Source organism: Vulpes vulpes, chromosome X, assembly GCF_048418805.1.
Source record: "Vulpes vulpes isolate BD-2025 chromosome X, VulVul3, whole genome shotgun sequence".
Lineage (NCBI taxonomy): Eukaryota > Metazoa > Chordata > Mammalia > Carnivora > Canidae > Vulpes > Vulpes vulpes.
Genome location: NC_132796.1, coordinates 37,676,291 through 37,698,534, shown reverse-complemented (window position 1 = coordinate 37,698,534; position 22,244 = coordinate 37,676,291). Strand labels below are relative to the sequence as shown.

The 22,244-nt window shown below is 42.8% G+C and overlaps 1 protein-coding gene and 1 long non-coding RNA gene across 2 annotated transcripts in view; one reads left to right on the top strand and one right to left on the bottom strand.

The window, feature by feature from the left end:
* MAOA (monoamine oxidase A) overlaps positions 1 to 22,244 on the bottom strand; it is a 70,501-nt gene that overhangs the window by 6,385 nt on the left and 41,872 nt on the right. Inside the window, exons 4-10 of the mRNA XM_026012243.2 lie at positions 15,519 to 15,623; positions 14,663 to 14,754; positions 9,350 to 9,491; positions 8,544 to 8,693; positions 8,100 to 8,259; positions 7,086 to 7,182; positions 3,968 to 4,021 (exon numbers count right to left, since the gene is read on the bottom strand). Coding sequence (XP_025868028.2) covers positions 3,968 to 4,021; positions 7,086 to 7,182; positions 8,100 to 8,259; positions 8,544 to 8,693; positions 9,350 to 9,491; positions 14,663 to 14,754; positions 15,519 to 15,623 — 800 coding nt within the window. The remainder of the gene's footprint in view (positions 1 to 3,967; positions 4,022 to 7,085; positions 7,183 to 8,099; positions 8,260 to 8,543; positions 8,694 to 9,349; positions 9,492 to 14,662; positions 14,755 to 15,518; positions 15,624 to 22,244) is intronic.
* On the top strand, positions 4,870 to 20,539 carry LOC140596074 (uncharacterized). The gene is made up of 2 exons (XR_011998105.1): positions 4,870 to 8,293; positions 19,857 to 20,539. It is a non-coding gene; the product is annotated as an uncharacterized lncRNA (long non-coding RNA).

Below are 22,244 nucleotides of genomic sequence, written 5' to 3'. Positions count from 1 at the left end.
CAGATGTATTAAGGGGAAACTAAAATCACTGGTAACTATACAACACGAACAGTTCCATGAATCTTTGCACTCAGATTAACCTTCTATGCCTCAATATAGTCATTTGACTTGAAAATGCATCAGAATTTTCCTTTTACATTTTTTCCTCTTTTACTGCCCAATATCATATATGTTCAAGATTCAAATGGGGAAAGTAAGATTAGATTAAGTGCAGGAAATGATGTTAAATCACTTTCCTAGAATATGTAGAATTCTAGAATATTCCCTGTTATGTCTATAGTCCATAGGACAGTGTTTTCTTATAAATTTATATTTTTATTGGTGTTCAATTTGCCAACATATAGAATAACACCCAGTGCTCATCCCATCAAGTGTCCCCCTCAGTGTCTGTCACCCAGTCACCCCCACCCCCCGCCCACCTCCCCTTCTACCACCCCTAGTTCGTTTCCCAGAGTTAGGAGTCTCTCATGTTCTGTCTCCCTTTCTGATATTTCCCACTCATTTTTTCTCCTTTCCCCTTTTTTATTCCCTTTCACTATTTTTTATATTCCCCAAATGAATGAGACCATATAATGTTTAGGACAGTGTTTTTTAACTATCCTCTATTTATGTTTTAAGATCTATGAGCATCCTCTTGCAATCTCTCTTAAATAAATAAATAAATAAATAAATAAATAAATAAATAAATAAATAAATAAATCTTTAAAAATAAAATAGGGTTGCCTGGGTGGCTCAGTCCGTTAAGTGTCTGATTTCAGCTCAGGTCATGCTCTCTGGTCCTGGGGATTAAGTCCGGTGTCGGACTGCAGGCTCCCTGCTGAGCCTGCTTTTTCAGAACTCTCCCTCTGCCCCTCCTCCCACTTCTGCGCGCACACACACTCTTTCTCAAATAATTAAAAAATAATAATAATAAATAAAAATATGCTAAACCATGAGAGGCCTATCATCGTTCTACTGTAGTCATCGTCGGTAACTTGACATAATGGTCTGTGTACAGGGGTATCCAGGAGTGGCATGATGTGCTACATGATGCTACTTCAGACAGTCTTTGGCTGCCTTCATAATTCATTATATAAATGATTCTCACAGAACATGATATGCGGTAGGTCTTAAAAATCAGTAGCTTAGGGCAGCCCAGGTGGCTCAGCGGTTTGGCGCCGCCTTCGGCCCAGGGCATGATCCTGGGGCTCATGCCTTGGACCACGTCAGGCTCCTTGCATGAAGCCTGCCTCTCCCTCTGCCTGTGTCTCTGCCTCTGTGTGTGTGTGTGTGTCTCTCATGAATAAATAAATTAAAATTTTTAAAAATCAGTAACTTAAATGATCTAAGCACTTCTTGAAACATATATTTTTAAAGTCACAATCACTCTTGGTGAAATTAAAAAGTGCTAATTTACTAAAATCACTCCTTTTAGAAATGAATGGTTCAATTTCAGGATTTGTTTGAACAGGTTCACATTGAACCAGTTATATGCTTTGGTATTTACTTTCTTTAGTCTTTATAGAGTTTAAACATTGAAACTGCTCCAAAATACTTGTTATGCACTAATAAACAACTGGAAAAAAATTTGCTACAAAATGCGGCCAAGAGTTTAACTCAAATCTGAAAGACAAGTACTGAAAGCTGAAGAGAAAAATGGCCAAAAATGAGAGGAGGGGAAAAGGAGGGGAGAGAAGGTTATATGCTTACTAGTAACAAAAGAAACATGAATTTTTTTAAATGACAATTTTATGTCGCCAATTTCATTAGAAAACATTTTTAAGGGGACGCCTGGGTGGCTCAGCGGTGTAGTGCCTGCTTTCAGCCCAGGACGTGATCTGGAGTCCCAGGATCGAGTCCTACGCCAGGCTCCCTGCATGGAGCCTGCTTCTCCCTCTGCCTGTGTCTCTGCCTCTCTCTCTCTCTCTGTCTCTCATGAATAGATAAATAAAATCTTTTTTTTAAAAAAAAAGCTGAATGAGGGGGAGCCTGAGTGGCGCTTCTGCGCTTCCCCACCCTGCTCGTGCCTGTTCTCCCTCAAATAAATAAAATCTTCAAAAAAAAAAATCCCAACAGAATGGGGTGCCTGGGTGGCTCAGTCAGTTGAAGGTCTGCCTTCGGCTCAGGTCGTGATCCTGAGGTCCTGGTACTGAATCCCACATCAGGCTCCCTGCTCAGTGGGGAGTCTGCCTCTCCCTCTCCCTCTGTCACTCTCTCTGCTGATTTTCTGTCTCTCAAATAAATAAATAAATAAATAAATAAATAAATAAATAAAACTTAAAAAAATAAATAGATAAACAGAATGAAATCTAAAATCTAATAACCTACCTTGCAGTTAATTTTTCACTCATGGACAGTAAACCACTTATAATAGAAATGAAGTCATTATTTACTGTATTTCACAGTATTAGATGAGTCAAGGATGAGTTCATATAAATCCATCAGGAAATTATCTTCTCCATCCCTTCTTCCCATTAAAATGTAAAATTTTGGGGAAGGTAATATAAGTCAAAAATGTTAGAGCCTGCTGATCTGTTAGTTCGGCTCTAAAAATAATAGAACATATTTTAAATGATGGCCAAAAGATGTCACTGTGCAAATTTCTTATAGCTGTATTTACGCACTGGTTTCTAAACCTGGCTGCTTGTCATAATCATTTGAAAAGCTTGTTAAAAAATACAAAATACTCAGGCCCCACCCCTAACCTACCAAATAATCTATCAGCCTCAGAAAAAAATGTATTTTACAAACATTCTCTGGCAGATTTTTGACACAGTCAGTTCTGGGAATCTTGCTCCAGTCAAAGATACATTCAGAGTTCTAAGCGTTTTTTGCCTTACAAAAACTTTCGAGAAGTTCAGCCACCATGTGGAATCATAACCAAACGTCTACATCCAGGCTGTTATTTATTTTACTATTAATAAAGAGGGAAAGCAGGAAATCCAAAAGAAAATGTCAAGCTAGGGCGGCATAATGGAAAAAAGTATGCATTGGAGCCTAGGCCTGCCTTTGTCACAAGCTAGCTTGAGAAACTTGGACAAACCATTCCCTATTGCTGGAGCCCCATTCTTCCTCTTTTGAGCTAGTGGTTCCCTTCCTGAAATCAGACCTCACAGTAGCTCAAGTGAACAAATTCGTGTGCAAATGGGAGAACTTCTGCAGCCTGCATCCCAAAGTCATCAGAGTAACTCTCAAACCAAGGGCTGCTTGGGGATTTCCTGCTTAATTGTGTGTGTGTGTGTGTGTGTGTGTGTGTGCAAGCGTGTGCGCGTCCTGGTCCTCTACAAAGGATTTAGGGCTACCCTCAAGAAAGGAAGCCCAGAAATTCTAGAGGCAACCCTCCAACTCCCCCAACAGCAAAATGACTGTTTCCAGATAAGAGTTCCCAGTAAGATTTTATCTGAACAAAGGAAAGGATCCCAAGGCAAAACATAACAAATACAACAAGCCAGAAAGAGAAAGGGAGAAAGGAAGAAAAAAAGCCACTGTCCTCTAAAATGATGGTTTCATACGAGGAAGCTAGTAGGAGAAGGGAACATCAGAGCTGTATCCTAGATAATCAAAGGGGGATCATTTTATGTATACAAGTTGACCCACATGCATGGATTTGCTTTTCAGAAAAAGTACACTCAGAGAACCTTGGAAAAGGGATAATGGTCTTGCAGGGTGATCAGGTTTCAGCCTCTAAAGCTTTTTGAACAACTGTTTCCTATAACTTTTCTCCATCTACCCTACAGGAAAACCCTACCTCTCAACCCCTGTAAAATAAACACAAATATGTAAAACTAAATTAATTAGCCCCTATGGGCCAGCACTGAGTCCAGGGGACTGTCACAAAAAGGTTGCTATGGTGACAAAAAGGTTGATATTTTGGGATTTTAAGCCTATTGGTGAATTGTGGTGTTTTCATTGATGCCATCATACTTGTTGGTGCACAAGCCCAATATAAAGCTAAGCTTTTACGTATGTTTCAGATGTCACTTCTTACCTTATTTCTTTATGGAGCTTGGCAAGTCGGTCAGCTTTTCGGGCAAGTATGAAGCTGGAGAGAGAGGGTACATTTGAACGATTAGGTGACAGGAGAATTGCCTCCTCTTTTTAAAATGTTCCTGCCTCCGCCTACTCAGCATTGATGAACTCTCCCACGCACTCCCATTATTTCCCTCTATTAGAGCAAATGCCAGACTGTCTTCCATCTGCCTTGCTCCAAAATCCCTCTAAACTGTGGGCTCCTAAGTAACTGGTCACCTCCCACTCAATGTTTTACCCCCAAAGTTCAGTGTGGTTCTTGGTATATAGTTGGAAATCAAATGTTAGTTGAATTAATGTTGTGTTAAATGATATCCTGGTAATTGACTGCTGCCTTCTGCCAAATACTTGATAAAAGCTGCAAAGCCAAATCTAAAAAAGCAGTTGTAGTAGATGCCATGGTGGGCCCCCCAGATCCCTCTTTATGACCAAACACTCATTACCCTCAGCTCAGGGCTAGACCCTTCCCCCATCCACTGCATTCTGTAGCAGAGGGCTGCCTGGCTCAAGGTCCCACTCCTCCCCAGGGTGATAGGCTCTGGAGTGCAGTGGGTATGAAAGTCCACTCAGTGCATGACATCTCTGAAGGGCCATCACAGTTCTAGAGCTCCTCGTGTGATGGCTGAGACCTTCTGCTGGGGACAACACTGGAGCCCAAACTCTCCCTCTGCACGATCCTGATTCATTCCCTTTCCCCACAGGGAGCAACCCCAGAGCACACTGGGGAACCCCTTGTACCCAAATCTCCATCTCCAAGTTGGCTTCTGGGAAACTGACCTAGCCCAGTCCCCAAATTCAGTAACTCAGTAAAACTCAGTTATAATTTATCTACAAATACTGATATTACTAAATCACATGTATGTTTTAAAGACCTGAATTATGACCAGAAGTCCTTCCATATGCTATTAGTAGAAAGTGCTCAAAAATCCAAATGAGCTAAAGGACAAGGAAATTACTTTTGCATTTAAAAACAAGTACTACACTTTGGTTTCTTTTGTTCTAGACCAAAAAAGACAAGTAGATAAGGACTGAGAATGCAAGAGCCAAAAACAGATACTTCGACTTCTCCCTCACCCTCAAATTAAACTGCTCCAAAATTTGATTGGCAATTCCTTCAGAGCTGTTATCTGAGATCATTATAGGAAGCAAAGATTACAAAATGTATTTGCGTTAATCTAGAGAACAGCATTTCAGAGGAATCTGTGGACTACTTGAGACATTTGAACTAATGAACTTTATGGGACATAGTCATAATTTTGCTTGATTTAACACTTATGTTATGGCTTGCTAGTAATGATTCTGGTTAAATTTTAAGTTTATGTAAGAATCAGTCATTTGAGGATTACACAGGACTTGAGTGAAAACCATCAGTATCAGATGAAACATTAAATGATTTCCCTGAAAACCTTTTTAGATCCTGGGTGCTTCTTAAAACTCCTTTTCTAAAGGGCAGTTAGTGTTGGCCATTCCGGTGAGTGAGGTTTTATTGAGGAAATTAAACATACTGGCTTTGGGCTGGGGACATTTCACGGCTTGAAAGTACAAGGTCCTTTCTAGTTGCTAAAAGGTACGAGTATCACAAACACAGCACTGGACAATTACCACCTGGTAGTTAAGGGTTTCATTGCCCAGAGCAAAGAGCAGGGTGGAGACAATGCAGTGTCAAGGTAAGAGCAGGGCGTAGGCAACTGTCTAGATAAAAAAAAGATTAGAGTATCACTTTTTAGGAACTGCCTAAATAACCCCATTCTTATCTGGAAAGCTGCTGCCATACATGTTCTGGCTTAAAAAAGCTGAAGACAGCCCAGGAAGGCAGATGCCACAATATCTAACTCTCAGGGCAAGAAGAACATCCATGTCCTTCCATCATCCACAGTTGGATTGGTCCTGAGTGTCTCCTGAATCCATTACATCAACCCTCAGTTTTCTTCTGGCACACAGAAGGTGATGGCAACCTGCCCACAGCCTGTATCCTTTCTTGTCCAGTGGGGTTAGAGTTGAAGAGCATGTGCTGTTCCTCTGATTATTAGGTTGTGGGCACCCGCCCTTCCCAGGGAGGCTGGTGCTAGTTCTGGTATTTTGCAGCCAGAGAAGTGGTTACAAAATGTCTTGTGGAAAAAAAATGTCTTGTGGGCAGTCCAGGAGCAGAGCCTGCTAAGTCTGGCTGGGGTCATGGGTCGCCTTCTGGTTTTGTAATTTCCCTGCAGTGATGCAATGTGCGTGAGTTCGACTCTCCCAAGGGTGAAGGGGAAAAGCGCTGGTCTCTGGAAGTCACTTGGCTGCTATAGAAGCTGAGCTCTTCCGTTGTAATGTGCTAGAATAAACAGCTCTTTTATATGTGGAGCTCTGAGGAAGGGTCAAAGGCAGGACAGCGGGGAAGGCGGAGGACTCCTTAGCCAATTCCTTTGTGAAAACACTGCTTCATTCTCTGGACTCCCAGCCCCCCAAGAGCGGAGCAGGTGGGGGAGGGGTGCTGGGCAGAGAAGGGGAAAGCTCTCCTCTTCCAGACACAGAACCAAACCCTGGACGATCCCTAGTGACGGACAGCTGTGGAGTGACCTATCACAAAGAGTGACACCCACTCAAGGCCTGGCTCTTCCTCAAACTGCATTTCTTCACTACTCATCAGTATCATATCCCTGGGTAACAATTAACATACTAACGTTTGCTGTGTAACGATGTCTGGAGTGCAGAAAAGGCTATAGCCCAGAAACCCAAACTTTGAAAGGTTTTACACAGTAAAATAGTCAATTCTCATTCTAGATGACTGTGGACATTCTACCTCTGGGCGGGGCTGTCTACCATACCACCTGTCTAGCTGCTTCCTTTGCTCTGTCCTCAATAGCTTCATGGGGGAAAGAAAGAAATGAGCACGAGTTCAAAATAGTGTCAGTTTTTGTAAAATTTCCCCAGTGTTTTGTGCTGCATACAAAACATTAATATTTTAAAACATGGAAATGATATATTTCTGTCGTGTTATTTATGATCACTTGAGCTCAATTCCATATGCTCTGCCAGCATCCACACCAAGACACCAACACAATTTAGAAAACGCAAAGCATCCAGCTCTAACTTACCCCATGATAGCGGGCAGCGATCCATCTGGCTTGGTGTCATCCAGGGTTATTGAAATTGGAGCTTCCTCGTCTTCAATGATCATACAGCCACAGTAATCTTAATAAGGAGAAAATCCATAGGAGATTAAAACTGACCTCAAGAAAAATTTAGGGAAAAAATTGTGTATATATTCTTATACACACATATACATACCCAAACATAAACTCTTTTGCTAAAAGGAAGGCAAATTTCAAATATTTGCCCCAACTCTAGAAGATATTTCCTTACTAAATACACACATTAACTATACAAGGATGTCTGTTGACCCAGAGACGTAGAAAATGACCCATCCCAATGACTTTTAGATAAAAGTCATTGTATGACCAATGCAGGGCTCAAGTTGTAATGTGGCCCCGGAGACCCAGAATACACAGGAAATAGAGGTCTGCATCAGAGGGAATCACCCTTAGGAACCCATGGAAGAAGGTGGGAGAAGGAATCCTTTGAATAGGAGCAGGTTTACCAACAAGAGCCACCATATCCACCCAGGCCCTGCCTCAGCTAATTCTCGCAACTTCCCGACAGCAGGTCTTGCTGTTACTATTCTACACAAGAAGACTGACACTGAGAGGCAGTATCACACTCAAGGCCACTCAGCTAAGTAAGCAAGTGAAGCCCAAGAGTGTGGGTACTCTTCCCACAGTACCCCTTTGAGTCACTCTGCTCACTTAGAGTAAGTGGCAGGACATATGCCAGGAAGCAGGGCAATGGTGCCTCCGCCACTTGGTAGGATCTTTTCCTTCCCTCCCTTTCATTGACAGTAAGTGCTCTTGAGGTCATTCATAGCCTGGGGCTGCGAAGAGATGGACAGACTGAGATTTCTGGCCCTTTCTCTACAAATTTAAAAATACTTATCTTTGTAGTCTTTTTTCCTGTTCAATGTCTACTATCAATGTCTACTAGAATTGAGGGTCCCTAAAAAGAGTGGGGTCCCTTCACTTAATGCAATTTAAACAGGAGGAAGCACAGCCTACCCTTCTTCTTCCAAAAGGCCTCCTTGTAATACATCATACACTTGATGATAGCTCCCATTGGAAGACGCTGAATTAACTGATTTCTCTCTGATGGCAGCTCTGGTCTGAAGTGGATCTTGGCGGTCAAAGTTGGAGGGATGGCACTAATCACGTATTTGCACTGAAAAACAGACATGGAATACCACCTCAGACCTGTGAGTCCCAGTCTGTACAGATGGTGAGAAACATCATGGTGATCATTTAGAATGACCCTGAGCAGTAACCACAATACAAACTGAGGCCACACTCACAGACGGGGCAGGCGAATCATAAATGGTAATTTGAAAGACGGAGCTGAAAACCTACCAGCACAAATTATACCACTACTTGGATTATATTTGGTTAGAAGCCGCCGAAGACATGAGGCCTATCTAGTATGTGCTCCTTCTGACTAGGCTGAATTACCTCATAAAGTTCATGATTCAGTGTCTCTATGATGATGTTGTCATCTGACTGGTCAACATAGGTGACAGGGCGCTTCAGCTTGACTCTGTCCCCAAGGCGCTCCATTATCCGTTCACTCACTTGACCGGATCCTCCCACAAACTTCCGTTCCTATAGAAGAAGGGAGGCAATGAGGACTAGAAACACCAAATCACCAAATATTGGTCGTCAATAGGTCAGAAAGCAAAACACAGGTCAAAAGAAGCAATGGGGAATTTCTAAGTATAAACACACTTCCAAGATGCAACTGGTCCACACTGGCTAAAGCTAAGGGTTAAATGGCCAATAACTCTTGTGGCCACAAGAATTTAGGGAGTTCTGGAGACCTCCTGAGGAGAGGAATTATTCACTTAGTGAAGAAAGACTCTACACCTTGCACTATGGGACAAGAGCCTGTCTGGACCAGAGCCGACTTTAAGTACAGTGATTTTACTGGTTCTGGAAGTTTTTGAAAATCAGTTGGTCGGAGTCACTAAGCTCCTCCCACAGAGCTAGACTAATTTTACCCACCTCCCCACAAAAGGAAGGAACCCAATTCCCGAAACCTAATTATTTCAAAACGAAACATTCTTTAGCTGTGAACTCATCTCCAGGAACGAGAAAAAGGAAAGAACTTCTGGTTTCAGACAAGTCGGTTGACACTATTTCAAAAATTCACGGTTCAAATTCACTCACGTTTCCAAACACAGGAGTGGTTATTAAGATGGCACATTGGGTGAGGGCAAAACCACAAATGAAGTTAGAGGGCGCAAACAAACACTCCATACCTGGCCCCCGTTGGTCACCGAAAATATCCGAGTGGTACCTCCGCACTGCTTCACATACCACAAGAACCAGAGCGCAGACACCTCGTGGGGCTCAGAGGTCACATTGATATTCACAAAGAGGGATGCAAACCTCCTAGCAGTCCTGGTCACACAACAAAAGTGGCAGTCAGGTGTAAATACAGACATGCTGCCCAGAACAGCATCTTTTTTGTCTTTTAAAGATTTTATTTATTTGACACAGAGATAGCCCAAACAGGAGGAGCAGCAGCAGGAGAGGGAGAGGCAGGCTCCCCAGTGAGAAGGAAGCCCAACGCGGGGCTGGATCCCAGAACCTTGGGATCATGACCTGAGCGGAAGGCAGATGCTTAACTGACTGAGCCACCCACGCGCCCCGGACAGCATGTTTTTAAAACACAATTTAGTGTGGTTAAACAGCATGTGTACTGCATCTGGGGGAAAAAAAACAAATCTCTGAAGGAATACATATTTTAACTCCTGGTGAAAATAAACTTTTCCTCTGCTTTGAGGCAGTTACAGGTTAGCTCCAAATATATTAATTTTGGTACAGTCTAAAAACAGTCAATATGCTTATGAGGGATCGTTAAGGATACAGTTCTCATTTATTTGAACAACTGTCCTCACCCTGGTCTAGTCTAACGTCCCTTACCTGGGTTATAAAAGTGATGGCTCCTCCTGGTAAATCCCTATCTGGTTTATTATGACTACAGCCCCTTTTCATTCTTTGCCATTTACAGCCAATGAAGTCTTGACAATGCAAAACAAAACAAAAACCACTTGCCACAAAACCCTTCAATGGCATTCATGGCAATACGCAAAAATCTTGAATGTGGCTGTTCTATCTTCCACCATCAGCCTCTCAACCAACTCTCCGCCAGCTAATTACATTACTTTCTCATGATATCCTTAAGAGTCCAGGCATACTGTCATATCATAACAAAAACATATCAATTTCCCCATCTCAAGGCCTTCAAGAGCTGTTTTCTGTTCTCTCTATGTGGAAAATGCCATCTCCCACACCATCCACTCTTTCTATCTCCCACCATTCACAAAGGCTCATTCCTGGAAGATACCACCAATCACACTATTCGCGCCTCCAGCCTCCCCCATCCAGTGGTTCGTTCCTGGAAGATACCATCCATCACACCATTTGCCCCTCCGGCCTCCCCCACCCACAGTGGTTCATTCCTGAAAGATACCACCCATCACACCATTCGCCCCTCCGACCTCCCTTATCCTCAGGGGTTCTTTACCGGAAGGTACCATTCCCCTAACAACATTCACTTTATATCTCCCCTATGCCTGGCTCATTCCTGTGATACCATCCCCCAGCATCACTCCTCTATACTGTCTACACTCATCTACTACACCTCATTCCTGGAAGTTACCTGCCATATCATTCACCCTTCCAGTTTCCTCCCTCAGTCACTGTGGCTCATTCCTGGATAGTATCATCCCCTCACACCATTCTCTTTTCCTGTCTCCTCCATTCACTATGGCTCATTCCTGGAAGATACTGGGTCCAAACATCATCTGTATTCTGGTCTGCCATCCACAGTCACTGTAGTTCACGACCAGAAAATACCATCCCCTAAACCATGCATCCTTCCTGTAGCTGCTATCTCCCCCCCACCTCATCCCAATACCTGAGTCACTGTGGTTCCTTCCGGGAAGATACCAACTCGCAACAGGCCATCCACCCTTCCTATTCCCCAACATCTACTATGGCTCATTCCTGGAAGATACCATCCTACCAAGCCACAAATCCTTACTGTCTTCCCTCATGCACTGTGGTTCATTCTTGGAAGAGACTACCAACCCACACCATCTCCCTTTCCCCATCCACCCTCAACACTGTAGCTCATTTCTGCAAGAAACCTTCCCAACACACCAACCACACCTCCAGTCTCCTCCCATTCTACAACGGCTCATTCCTGGAACATACCATCTTCCCACACTTTCCAACTTTCCTGCCTCCCCCATTCACAGTGGCTCATTCCCAGAAGATACCATTCTACCACACTATCTACTCATCCTCTCCCCTGCCAACCATTACTGTGTACTTCTAGAATGTATCATCTCCCCATACCATCCATCCTTCCTGTCTTTCCTATCCACTGAGGCTCATTTCTGGAAGATACTATGTTCCTACTTGATCTACCCTTCCTACCTCCCCTCACAGTCACTGTAGCTCATTCCTGAGTGATACCATTCCTCCATACCATCCAGCTTTCCCGTCTTCCCGATTTACTGTGGCTCATTCCTGGAAGATATCATTGCCCGCCAGCCCCCCCCACCTCCACATCCTTCCTGTCTACCTCCATGGATTATGGCTCATTCCTGGAAGGTAACATTTCCCACCACATCAGTCTTTGCTGACTCCCCCATCCGTGTGGCTCATTCCTAGAGGATACCATCCACCCTCATTACCCAGTCTTCTTGTCTCCCCCCCCATCCATGTAGTTCATTCCTAACATATACCATCTACCCTCACTACCCAGTCTTCCTATCTCCCTCATCTATATGGCTCATTTCTAGAAGATACCATTCCCCTCTCTCCAGTACAACCCTCACGTGTCCCCCTATAGCCTGTGGCTCATTCCTGGAAGATACCATCTCCCAACCTCCATCTTCCCTCCTACGTCCACTGCGTTGTTTCTAAGGGGATAGCTGGACTACATCATCCAGTCTCCCAGTCCTCCGCCCCTACCTCCATCACTATTATTCTTTCCTGAAAAATAAATTTCCCCTCCAGCCATCCACCCTTCCTCTGTCCCCCTACAGTGGTGCATTTCTGGAAGATACTATCCCCTCAACTATTTCTACTCTTCCTATGTCTCCCATCAATTGATGCATTCCTCAAAGATACTATCCACCACATCAACCATCCTTTCAGTCTCGCCAACTGGCTCATTCTTGGAAGATACCTTGTTTCCATATCGTCTACCCTTCCTGTCCCCCACCCAGAGTCACTGTAGCTTTTTCCTTGATGATACCATCTTTTCATACCATCCTCCCTTCCTTATCTCCCCCAGTCCACTGTGGCTCATTCCTAGAAGATACCATCCCCTCAACACCATCCACTCTTCTTGTCTACCTCCATAAACTGCTATTCCAGGAAGAAGCCATCCCACCATTCATCCTTACTATCTTTTCCCCACCCTGTCCACCATGGCCTATTCCTGGAAGGTACCATCCTTTCTTCCTCCCCTATCCATCAGGGCTCATTCCATCTGGTCACACCATCAACTCTTCCAGTCTATCCCCTTCCAGGAAGATACTGTCACCTTTTCTATCCATGAAGATACCATCTTCCTTTTCTATCCACCCCTCATCCATGTTGCTCATTTCTGGAAGATAAAATCTACCCACACCATCCATCCTTCCTCTCTCCTCCCATCTGTGTAGCTCATTCCTGGAAGAAACCATCTTTCTACACCATCCAGCTTTCCTGGCTCCCCTTATTCATGTGGCTCATTCCTGGAAGTTACCATTGCCTCACATCATCCAGCCTTCCTATTTCCCCCGTCAATTATGGTTCATTCTTGGGAGAAACCATTCTCCTACACCATCCTCTCTTCCTTTGTCCCCCTCATCCATTTGGTTCCTTCCCGGAAGATACCATCACCCCCACATATCCAGCTTTCCTATATCCCACTCCCCCATCCAAGTGGCTCATTCTTGGAAGATAAAATCTATTCACATCATCCATCTTTCCTATCTACCCCCATCCACTGTAGCTTATTCCTGGAAGATACAATCCTCTCACACATTCCATTCTTCTTGTCTCCCCCATCGGTGGCTCATTCCTGGAAGGTAGCATTCCCCCACATGGTCAAACTTTCCTGTCTCTCTCCATGATTAAGCTCATTCATGGAAGATACATCCCACCAAATATCCATTCTTGCCTTCCCCAATCCACTTGGTTTCATACCTAGAAAATACCATCCCTTCATACATTTCATCCTTATTCTCTACCCCATCAATTGGATCATTCTTGAAAGATAACTTCTCCCTATACAACATCCAGCTTTTTTGTCTACCAGCATACACTGTGGCTCATTCATGGATGGTACCATCTGCATGCATACATCATCCAACTTTCATTTTTCACCCCTTCCACTGTGGCTCATTCCTTGAAGATACCATTCCCCCACACCATCCACTCTTCCTTTCTGCTAAGGCTCACTCCTGGAACATGTCATCTCCATACTATCTATACATCTGGTCTCCCCTCATCCATTGTGGCACATTCCTTGTAGATTTGATATTCCCACATCATCTTCCCTTCTTGTCTGTACCCAAATATTATGGCTCGTTTCTAGAAGACATTTCCCTCCACACCATCATCTTTCTGCTCTCTCTCTCTCTCTCATCCACTATATGGTATTCCTGGAAAATACCATGTCCTCCACACTGTCCACCCTTTCCTATCTCCTCCCATCTTCTGTGATTAATTTTTAGTTGATGCACTAAGTCCTTGGTTTATGTTTAAAGATTGCTGTATCCAAGAATCTCTTCCTACCCCTCAGATCAAAAGCCCTGTTACAATCACTCTGGTAACATTATGGAATTATGTGGATAATGTCAGTCTCTCCTGCTAGAATAATATTAACTCCATGAGTTTAGAGGCCACGCCTAACGCTTTCACCACCATTCCTCACTGACTGGTACAATGCTTTCACATAGCAGCCCCAGAAAGCTGACTAAACAATCTATAAGTAACTCAACTCATTACACAGGTTCTCATTGAAAACATCATAAAATTTATATTTTTCATTAAAATAGACTAGCTTGCCTTCTGTTCCACATTTTTCTACATCTGTATGGAATTACTTTAATATCTTCTCAAATTGCTTCTGTAGCTGACTGCTATATAATTTGAATACACAATTACTTGTTTTACTGCAAATCATACAGTGCTTTCATTAAAAAATTCCACTTAATTCACCTCCTCTTTTTCTTATGTTTTAGATTCATTCTATGTTTAAACCCACTCTGAAGTGTCTAAAGTTACCTCAAAGTTGCTACTGACTGATCATTAGGTTTCCTCTAACCTTCTTTCCTATAACTTATTGAAAAAAAACACTGCAGGGGTGCCTAGCTGGCTCAGTAGGTGGAGCATGCAACTCCTGATCTTGGGGCTGTGAGTTCAAGCCCTGTGTCAGATGTAGAGAATACTTTAAAAATAAAAATCTTAAAAAAAAGAAAAGAGAAAAACCCCACTGTAGTTCAAGATAGGACAGAAAGATCCAAAGGAAAGATAGTAAGTCAACTTTAAATAGTCAAGATTACTTTGTCCAGCAGATTTTATCGATAAGATCTTTCATAGTCATCTTGTCCCATTCCTCGGCATGTGGGGCCTCCCATGGTGCATCTGCTGGAATCTGTGGAGGAAGAAGGGCCCACATTCAGGTGTAATGGTTACTGCCCACTATCTTGCCAAGAGGCCTTCAGGACAAACTCTGAAAAGCAGTCTCTGTGTCTGTGTTGGAATGTGTGATTGGCACAGATTTCTAATATAGATAGTGATGGGTTTGGGATGGATATATCTCTGGATTCTATGCCTTAATGGTGTTTCCATAATAATAATGATGATAATAATTATTATGATGGTCATGCAAAAGGGGGGGAATAAATGTGTATGTAAATTAATATGTAATGATGATGATGATGATGATTATTATTATTGAAAGCGAATGCCCATTTTAAGTCCCCAATTTAAGTGTGTGAGAGTGATCTTATAGAGCCTGGCACTAGGTACAAAAACTGTGGGGGAACAATCCTCTTTATTTTACTATCTAAAGGAGCATCACACATGGATAAGGCAACTATGAGTAGGATACCTGGCAAAAATACACCACACAAATTCTCAGTGGCATAAAGTTGAAAGCACATAGACATTACAATCAGAGAGATGTGGGTTTGAATCCTGATTCCCTTGCTGTGTGGTGTTGGGGAAATTACCCTATAATCCTCATTGCACCCATTTTCCTCGTAAGGGGAAATACTATCGACTTCGCAGAGGATCTGGGTGCATTGGAAATGATATGTGTTAATGTCCAGAGCAATGTTCCCTGAACTGAAGGATGTTAAACAGTTGCTGTTGTTATTAGTAACAGGTCACATGTAAGCTGAACACACACTTTACCTCCTTCCCCATGTTATCCAATGTCCGCCACAGGTTGTTGTAATCCAAATACGCGATAGGATTCCATACCGGAGGAAAGGCTCCTCGGAATGGATAAGTTTTCCCCTACAACATAGAAGCAAAGGATAATACCTTAAATGAGAATGGCATTCTAAAAAACAAAACCCAGCCAACATAAGGGCCATTTTCAAACTAGCAGCATCCTCTCCTGTTGCAAAAGCATCACCTTTGATAGAAAGTAAATATATTTTACTTATATAGGCCCCAAACTTCAGTTAGATTAGCAAAAAGTCCCCTGTGTTTGTGTTACCTGTATTTGATTAACAGTAAAAAATAGCTGTGAACTTACTCCTACTTATATAGAGAAAATAAATAAAGGTAGTTCATCCTAATATCTAATGCTGATGCCACAATATTCTCAACCCTCAAGTTCCTATCTAATCTCTTTGGAAGGGATGCTTCCCACTCAGATGAGAGCAGGATGATGACACGGAAGACTATCCTTGAACCACCCAGAAGACTGGAACAACAAAGCAGAACATCTCAGACTGTGTTTTAGGGTTCACACTAAAGATCGGCTGGACAACCGACCATGCCTAACATCATGACTCAACATATGAGAAAGAGAATAATGGGCACTTGACATTTTTTGGTTGCCCAGCATCCATGTTTCTTTCCCAATTATTATCCTGGTTTCTTTTTGGGGAACTGTCTCTCCTCCTTTGTGGATAGATGTATAGGGAGGAGGGTCCTGGGTATCATCTCCCATTATCGAAGGTGATGGGCTAGATCCTTTCTCTACCCCTCTGACTTCTAATCCTCGAATGAGTCACCCAACAACAGAAGAAAGCTAACTCTGGGTTCTCCTTCCCCATGGCAGCATGCTGCACGATGCTTCCAGCTCTAAAGACCATGGTTGTGGTTCCTGCCCGTAACTTGCCAAAGCTCCCCTGATTACTGCCTATTCCTAAACGTGGCCCTCCAGTCTCCTGTTGATTCTCTGGGCTCTTTGACAACTGTTCACTATATCCCTCTTGTTAGGGACACCTGCCTTTGGCTCAGATTGTGATCCCTGTGTCCTGGGATCGAGTCCCACATCAGGGTCCCACAGGGAGCTTGCTTCTCCCTCTGCCTAGGTCTCTGCCTCTCTGTGTCTTTCATGAATAAATAAATAAAATCTTTTTTAAAAATTAAAAAAAAATAAATCTCTCGTCAGCCAAGGTTGGCTTTCTATTGCTTGGTACCGAGACAGCTAACATAAAGATGGCTAATTATTTGCCACCATTGACTTCATTTCCATTGTGGGACAAGTCTTGTGCTATGCAAACACCAGAGTGAGGAGGAAGTGAATCCTTGAGAAGACCAGGTCTAGGTATTTTCTAAGGTTTTATTCCTAATGTAGTTCCTCTAAAAATAGAACATTCATAAGATCAAAATATTGTCTATTTATTCAATTTTGCACAAGACTGTTATTTTCTATCAAATAAAAACATACTCAATATTTGCAGAAAGCCTACTGTGTGCACTGCACAATATTAACTACTGTGTCAGATTAAAAAAAAAAAAACGTGGGAGGAGAGCTAAAGCAAAACTCCTGACCATCAAGGTAGGGACATAAGACCTAAAAGTATTTGCATTCATGTGCACACACTTACACACGCATGCGTGCGCCCATGCACTCTTCAACTGAGTAACGCTATACGGCAGCCATTAAGTGACAACTAATTTTGCCTGCCACAGTAGCAAATTCAAATAACCTTGGCAGATTATGTGATCTGATTTCTTATTTGAAAAATGTGATGTTGTAATGCTGCAATAGGACTATCTGAGACTCCAAACCTTTATCATCACCACCACCACTATCACTACCATTATTATTAACATTTATTGAGATCTTTCTCCATGCCTGGCCCTGGCTAAGCTCTCCATACGCATTCTCTCCCCCCAACCCTGTGGAGGCAAGCACTATTAATATTTCCATCCTATAAAGGAGGAAACTAAAGCCCAGGGATATTAGCTGGAAAACAGTAGAACGGAAATTTTCCTGTTCCCAAAGCCTTTGCTCATAAACATTAAGCTTTCTGTCCCTCCTATAGGGTTGATAGAATGTAGAGATAGGTTTGTTCTAGAGATATCTGAACCATCCCAACTGGATAAGGCAGAGTGTGGAAATGTGAAATGTAGAAATCTTCCACACAAATCTTTTATGTTTAAAAGGAATAAAAATGGAGACGAAGAAGCTCTGGGGTATAAGCTGTACGTTGAGAAAACAGGGTCAACCAAGGAAAATGAGGAAGCATGTCTGGAGAAAAATGGGCAGACATTTTACCCAGAAGGCTATGCTAGCTTTGGAGAGGAGGCCAACTGGGGTTAAGAGCTCATGGGCAGCCTTCAGAGCAGCTGGTTCTTGTTACAGTTCTTCCCTTAATTGAAATCGGGGGAAATCTACATTTTCCTCTGTAAAATATGTTCATCCTCAAGGAATAGTCTCATACAAAATCGATCTTTGCTTTGAAAAAAAAAAAGTATTTCTTTTTATAAAACCAAACATGCTCAATCATCTGGGGGCATTAAGTATCATAAATATAATTCAACAAATGTGTCCCACATTTCTTTTTTTTTATTTTATTTATTTATGATAGTCATCACAGAGAGAGAGAGAGGCAGAGACATAGGCAGAGGGAGAAGCAGGCTCCATGCAGGGAGCCTGACGTGGGATTCGATCCTGGGTCTCCCGGATTACGCCCTGGGCCAAAGGCAGGTGCTAAACCGCTGCGCCACCCAGGGATCCTGTGTCCCACATTTCTAATCAAGTTCTCCTCAGGATGATGCCAACCAGAGTCTTATTTCACACACGGCCTAAAGGCCCCATGATCTGAGCCTTGATAAACAAAGAGGTGGCAGGAAAAGTAAACAATTCAAGGAGAGAGGAGTCCAGCCTGGCAATCATTTTACAAACAGGAGCCATGGAAATTCTAAAAGATGATCATAAAGACCCATTAGGACATTAATTTTTATCCTATTGACAGAGGTATCAAGTTGATAAAGGGATTTCATTAATTAGTTTCACTCTTCATGTTCAGGTTCTCTGCTCTCATTCCATAGAAAACTTAAATCTGGGATCCCTGGTGGCATACTTGGTTAAGCATCTGACTCTTGGTTTCAGCTCAGGTCATGATCTTAGGGTAGTGAGATTGAGCCCCATGCCGGGTTCCACACTTGGTGAAGAGTCTGCTTGAGATTCTCTCTCCCTCTCCCCCTCTGCCCCTCCCACTCGTGATCCTTCTGTCTCTAAAATGAATAAATAAATCTTAAAAAAAAAGAAGAAAACTTAAGTTTGCTAAAGAAATGGATATATGTGGAAATAGGCAGCACCTATATGTCACCTCTTCCTTTCTCAGAAACCCCTGGAGATTTATTTCCTCCGTGGCCTGCTTCTAAACTAGAGAACTCAAGACTACTTTTTATGTGTGTGAATCCCTAAATTAGTGTAGTAGCAGGGCCTGGAGCTGCCTCCTGATGGAGTGAGAACAGCCTGCAAACCCAGACCTTCTCAATCTCTTAAATATGATTGTATCATTTTCTCACAAAAGAGTCAGGACTTCCTCAATATTTCCAAATGGCTACTGCTCTTGAAAAATAAAAGGAACAAAATCTTGGGTAAAGGTCAAGTTCATTTTGTACCTATACTTTGAAGCCTTCCAAGCCTTCCAAAGTGGCCTTTAATCTCTAAAGCATAGTGTCTCTGACACAGTAGAAATGGTTGAGGTCGAGTAGAACACAATGTCCCTGGAACTGTGCCCAAAATACTTAAATCCCTTTGAGAAACCACATCCTCAACGTACTGAAGTTCGTAATAACAAGAGACTATTGCCAGGAGTTGAGAGTTTACAGCTCCCACATCATTCTTTCTTGTTGGTCCAATAAAATATACCAAGTATTGAGTAAGCTAGTAACATTTACTGACCGGCATGTTGGAGAGCTTCATCTCTCTGTACTTTTCTGTTTTAGTTAAACAAAAGGAAGTGTGTGTTATTAAAGAGTATCAAAGGCCATCGAGGAGAGCTGCCAAATATTTTTTAATCATCTTGAAGATAAACAGATATGTTCTAGACTGGTTTAGGAACAAGTCTATCCAACTCATATGAATACCTTGGCATCCTTGTCTCACTGTTTTGACAAGTCTCTAAGAGAAATCTTTTGGTGGTTTCTTTTCTACAGTACATATGATGCTTCAAATAAAGATATTATCAAAAAAGACACCCATTCAATAGGATGGTGGTACTATGTCGTATTCATAGTTTGAAAAACTCATTTTCTTCCTCTTTCCAAATGCAGGTAGCCAAGCTCTCTTCAAACCTAAATCATTACACTCTACCGAATACAAGCCATCCTAACTGATACGGAAACATCTATCCCATCATACCGCACGGCTTGCGCCAAGTCTCCAACTAGTGTCCAGCTTTATTTGCAAAATCCTCCTTTCCTCCATCCACTGACTCCCCAGGGTCCGATCTTCAGCCTTTTCCTCTGCCCACCCGCTTCCCTGGGGAACTCAGCCAATATCTGGGTTTGTTCTTCTATGTGCACAGTGTTATGGTTTGCATTTTTCATGCCTCTGCTTCCTCTGTATTGAAGAGAACTTCCAAACTGCTATGTACAACTTCTCACACAACTTTCAAGGGCTGGCAGCACATTCCTGGGTGTTTGCTCAGGACCTGGTACTTCATCTTATTATCAGTTCCTCTCTCAGGACCAGCATGGCTATCCGTCAGTGCAGCAGCACTGGAGCTGTACAGTCTCATCTCAGGAAAAAGACAACGAATAAGCTCAGGTACTGGGGCCCCTGGGTGGCTCAGTGGCTGAGCATCTGCCTTTGGATCAGGGCATGATCCCAGGGTCCTGGTATCAAGTCCCACATCAGACTCCCTGCAGGGAGCCTGCTTCTCCCTCTGCCTATGTCTCTGCCTCTGTCTCTATGTCTCTCATGAATAAATAAATAAAATATTTTTTAAAAATTAGCTCAGGTGCAAATGATGCCATGGTATCAAGAATGCAAGGTTTCAAATGAATATTCATGCCACCTTTCCAAAGGGATTCTAGTTCTATCCAGACATTATAAACAAAGCAGTTGGGATAGCAACAATATGAGCTTTTCTGGAGGCTCTTGGGTAAGCAAAGATCATTGACAGAGCATTTTCCTCTTTCACAAATGCCATTAACTCAGGAGAAATAGGCGGCTAGAAAAAAAGATGAACGTGTTATACTGTGAGGATGAGTGGCTGTTTTTCCAGAACAGCTTTATTAAGATGTTAGGAAGATTGGACCTGCAGTGACCCTGAGCTGAATCCTTCATTGGGAGCCTATTAGGATGTGCTTTCTAGGGGCAGCCTGGGTGGCTCAGCGGTTTAGCACTGCCTTCAGCCCAGGACGTGATCCTGGGGGCCGGAGATCAAGTCCCACATCGGGCTCCCTGCATGGAGCTTGCTTCTCCCTCTGCCTGTGTCTCTGCCTCATTCTGTGTCTCTCATGAATTAATAAATAAAATTTTTAAAAAAGAGGATGTGCTTTCTAGGTCTGGAGGTTGTTGGCATGAGTAAATATAGCTCTGGGAGAAACATGGTCCCAAAGATCCTACCTAGCTGCCGAAGCTGGAAATGACTTCTGCTGCCTCTGACACACTAGAGCACTTTGTTTGTTGCTCATAGCACCTCACTATTTTCTATACTATTAAACTGACTTATGTAAGAACTTACCCAACTAGTTTCAATGCACCCGACAAGGGCTATGCCTCACACATATTTGTATCTCCTACACTGCCTGTATATACCAGTGTTCCAAGAAATACTCATTAAATGGAGGAATACAAGGGGGAAATATAGAGGTACCTGGATGGCTCAGTCAGCTGAGCATCTGCCTTCAGCTATGTCATGATCCCAAGGTCCTGGGATGGAGCCCCTCATCGGGCTCCCCCCTCAGCAGGGAGTCTGCTTCTCCCTCTGCCCTGCTCCCTGCTTGTGCTCTCTCTTGCTCTCTCCCTCAAATGGATAAATAAAAGCCTTTTTTTAAAAAGGGGGGGATACAAGCCTTGCATGTAGAGCCCATCTCCTATCACATCTAGCTCCTCCAGGTTCCAGAAAGGGTCCAGCCTCTTTCTATGCAAAATGACACCCTCTTTTCCCACCTCAGACAAGATCTTCTAATGAATACCAATTTAGCACTGATTTTTAACGATCAACTCCACATACATACCTTTTCTAAAACAGCCATCATCAATACTACCATCAAATTTACTCGAACTCCTTATGTGTCAGGTGTTGAAGGGAAGAGAAAAAGATGAAAATCTCAAAAACCATTTCCTGTGTGAGTATTTCTCACTTTACTCTTTACGGATGAACCCCCGAAAATGGGCTCCATGGTCATGGATCTAGGACATCTCAGCTTATAGTTAAAGTCTTTCTGTTTAATTTTCTTCTGCCAGTTCTCATAGGACTCCTAATATGCTAACAGACATCTTGGCACTCAACGATAGGGGCAGAACATGGAGCATTTCCAGAATACATCTGACCAGGAAACTCCCTCTTTGGCAAAACACTTTTGGGATTAGTGTTGCTTAGAAAATATTCCCTTAGGTATGCTTTCTTCCTATTCTGGCTGATGCTCGCAGGGTCCTGAGGGAACACAAAGAACAGGCACTAGAAAGAGGAGTCCTGATAACCAAAGGAC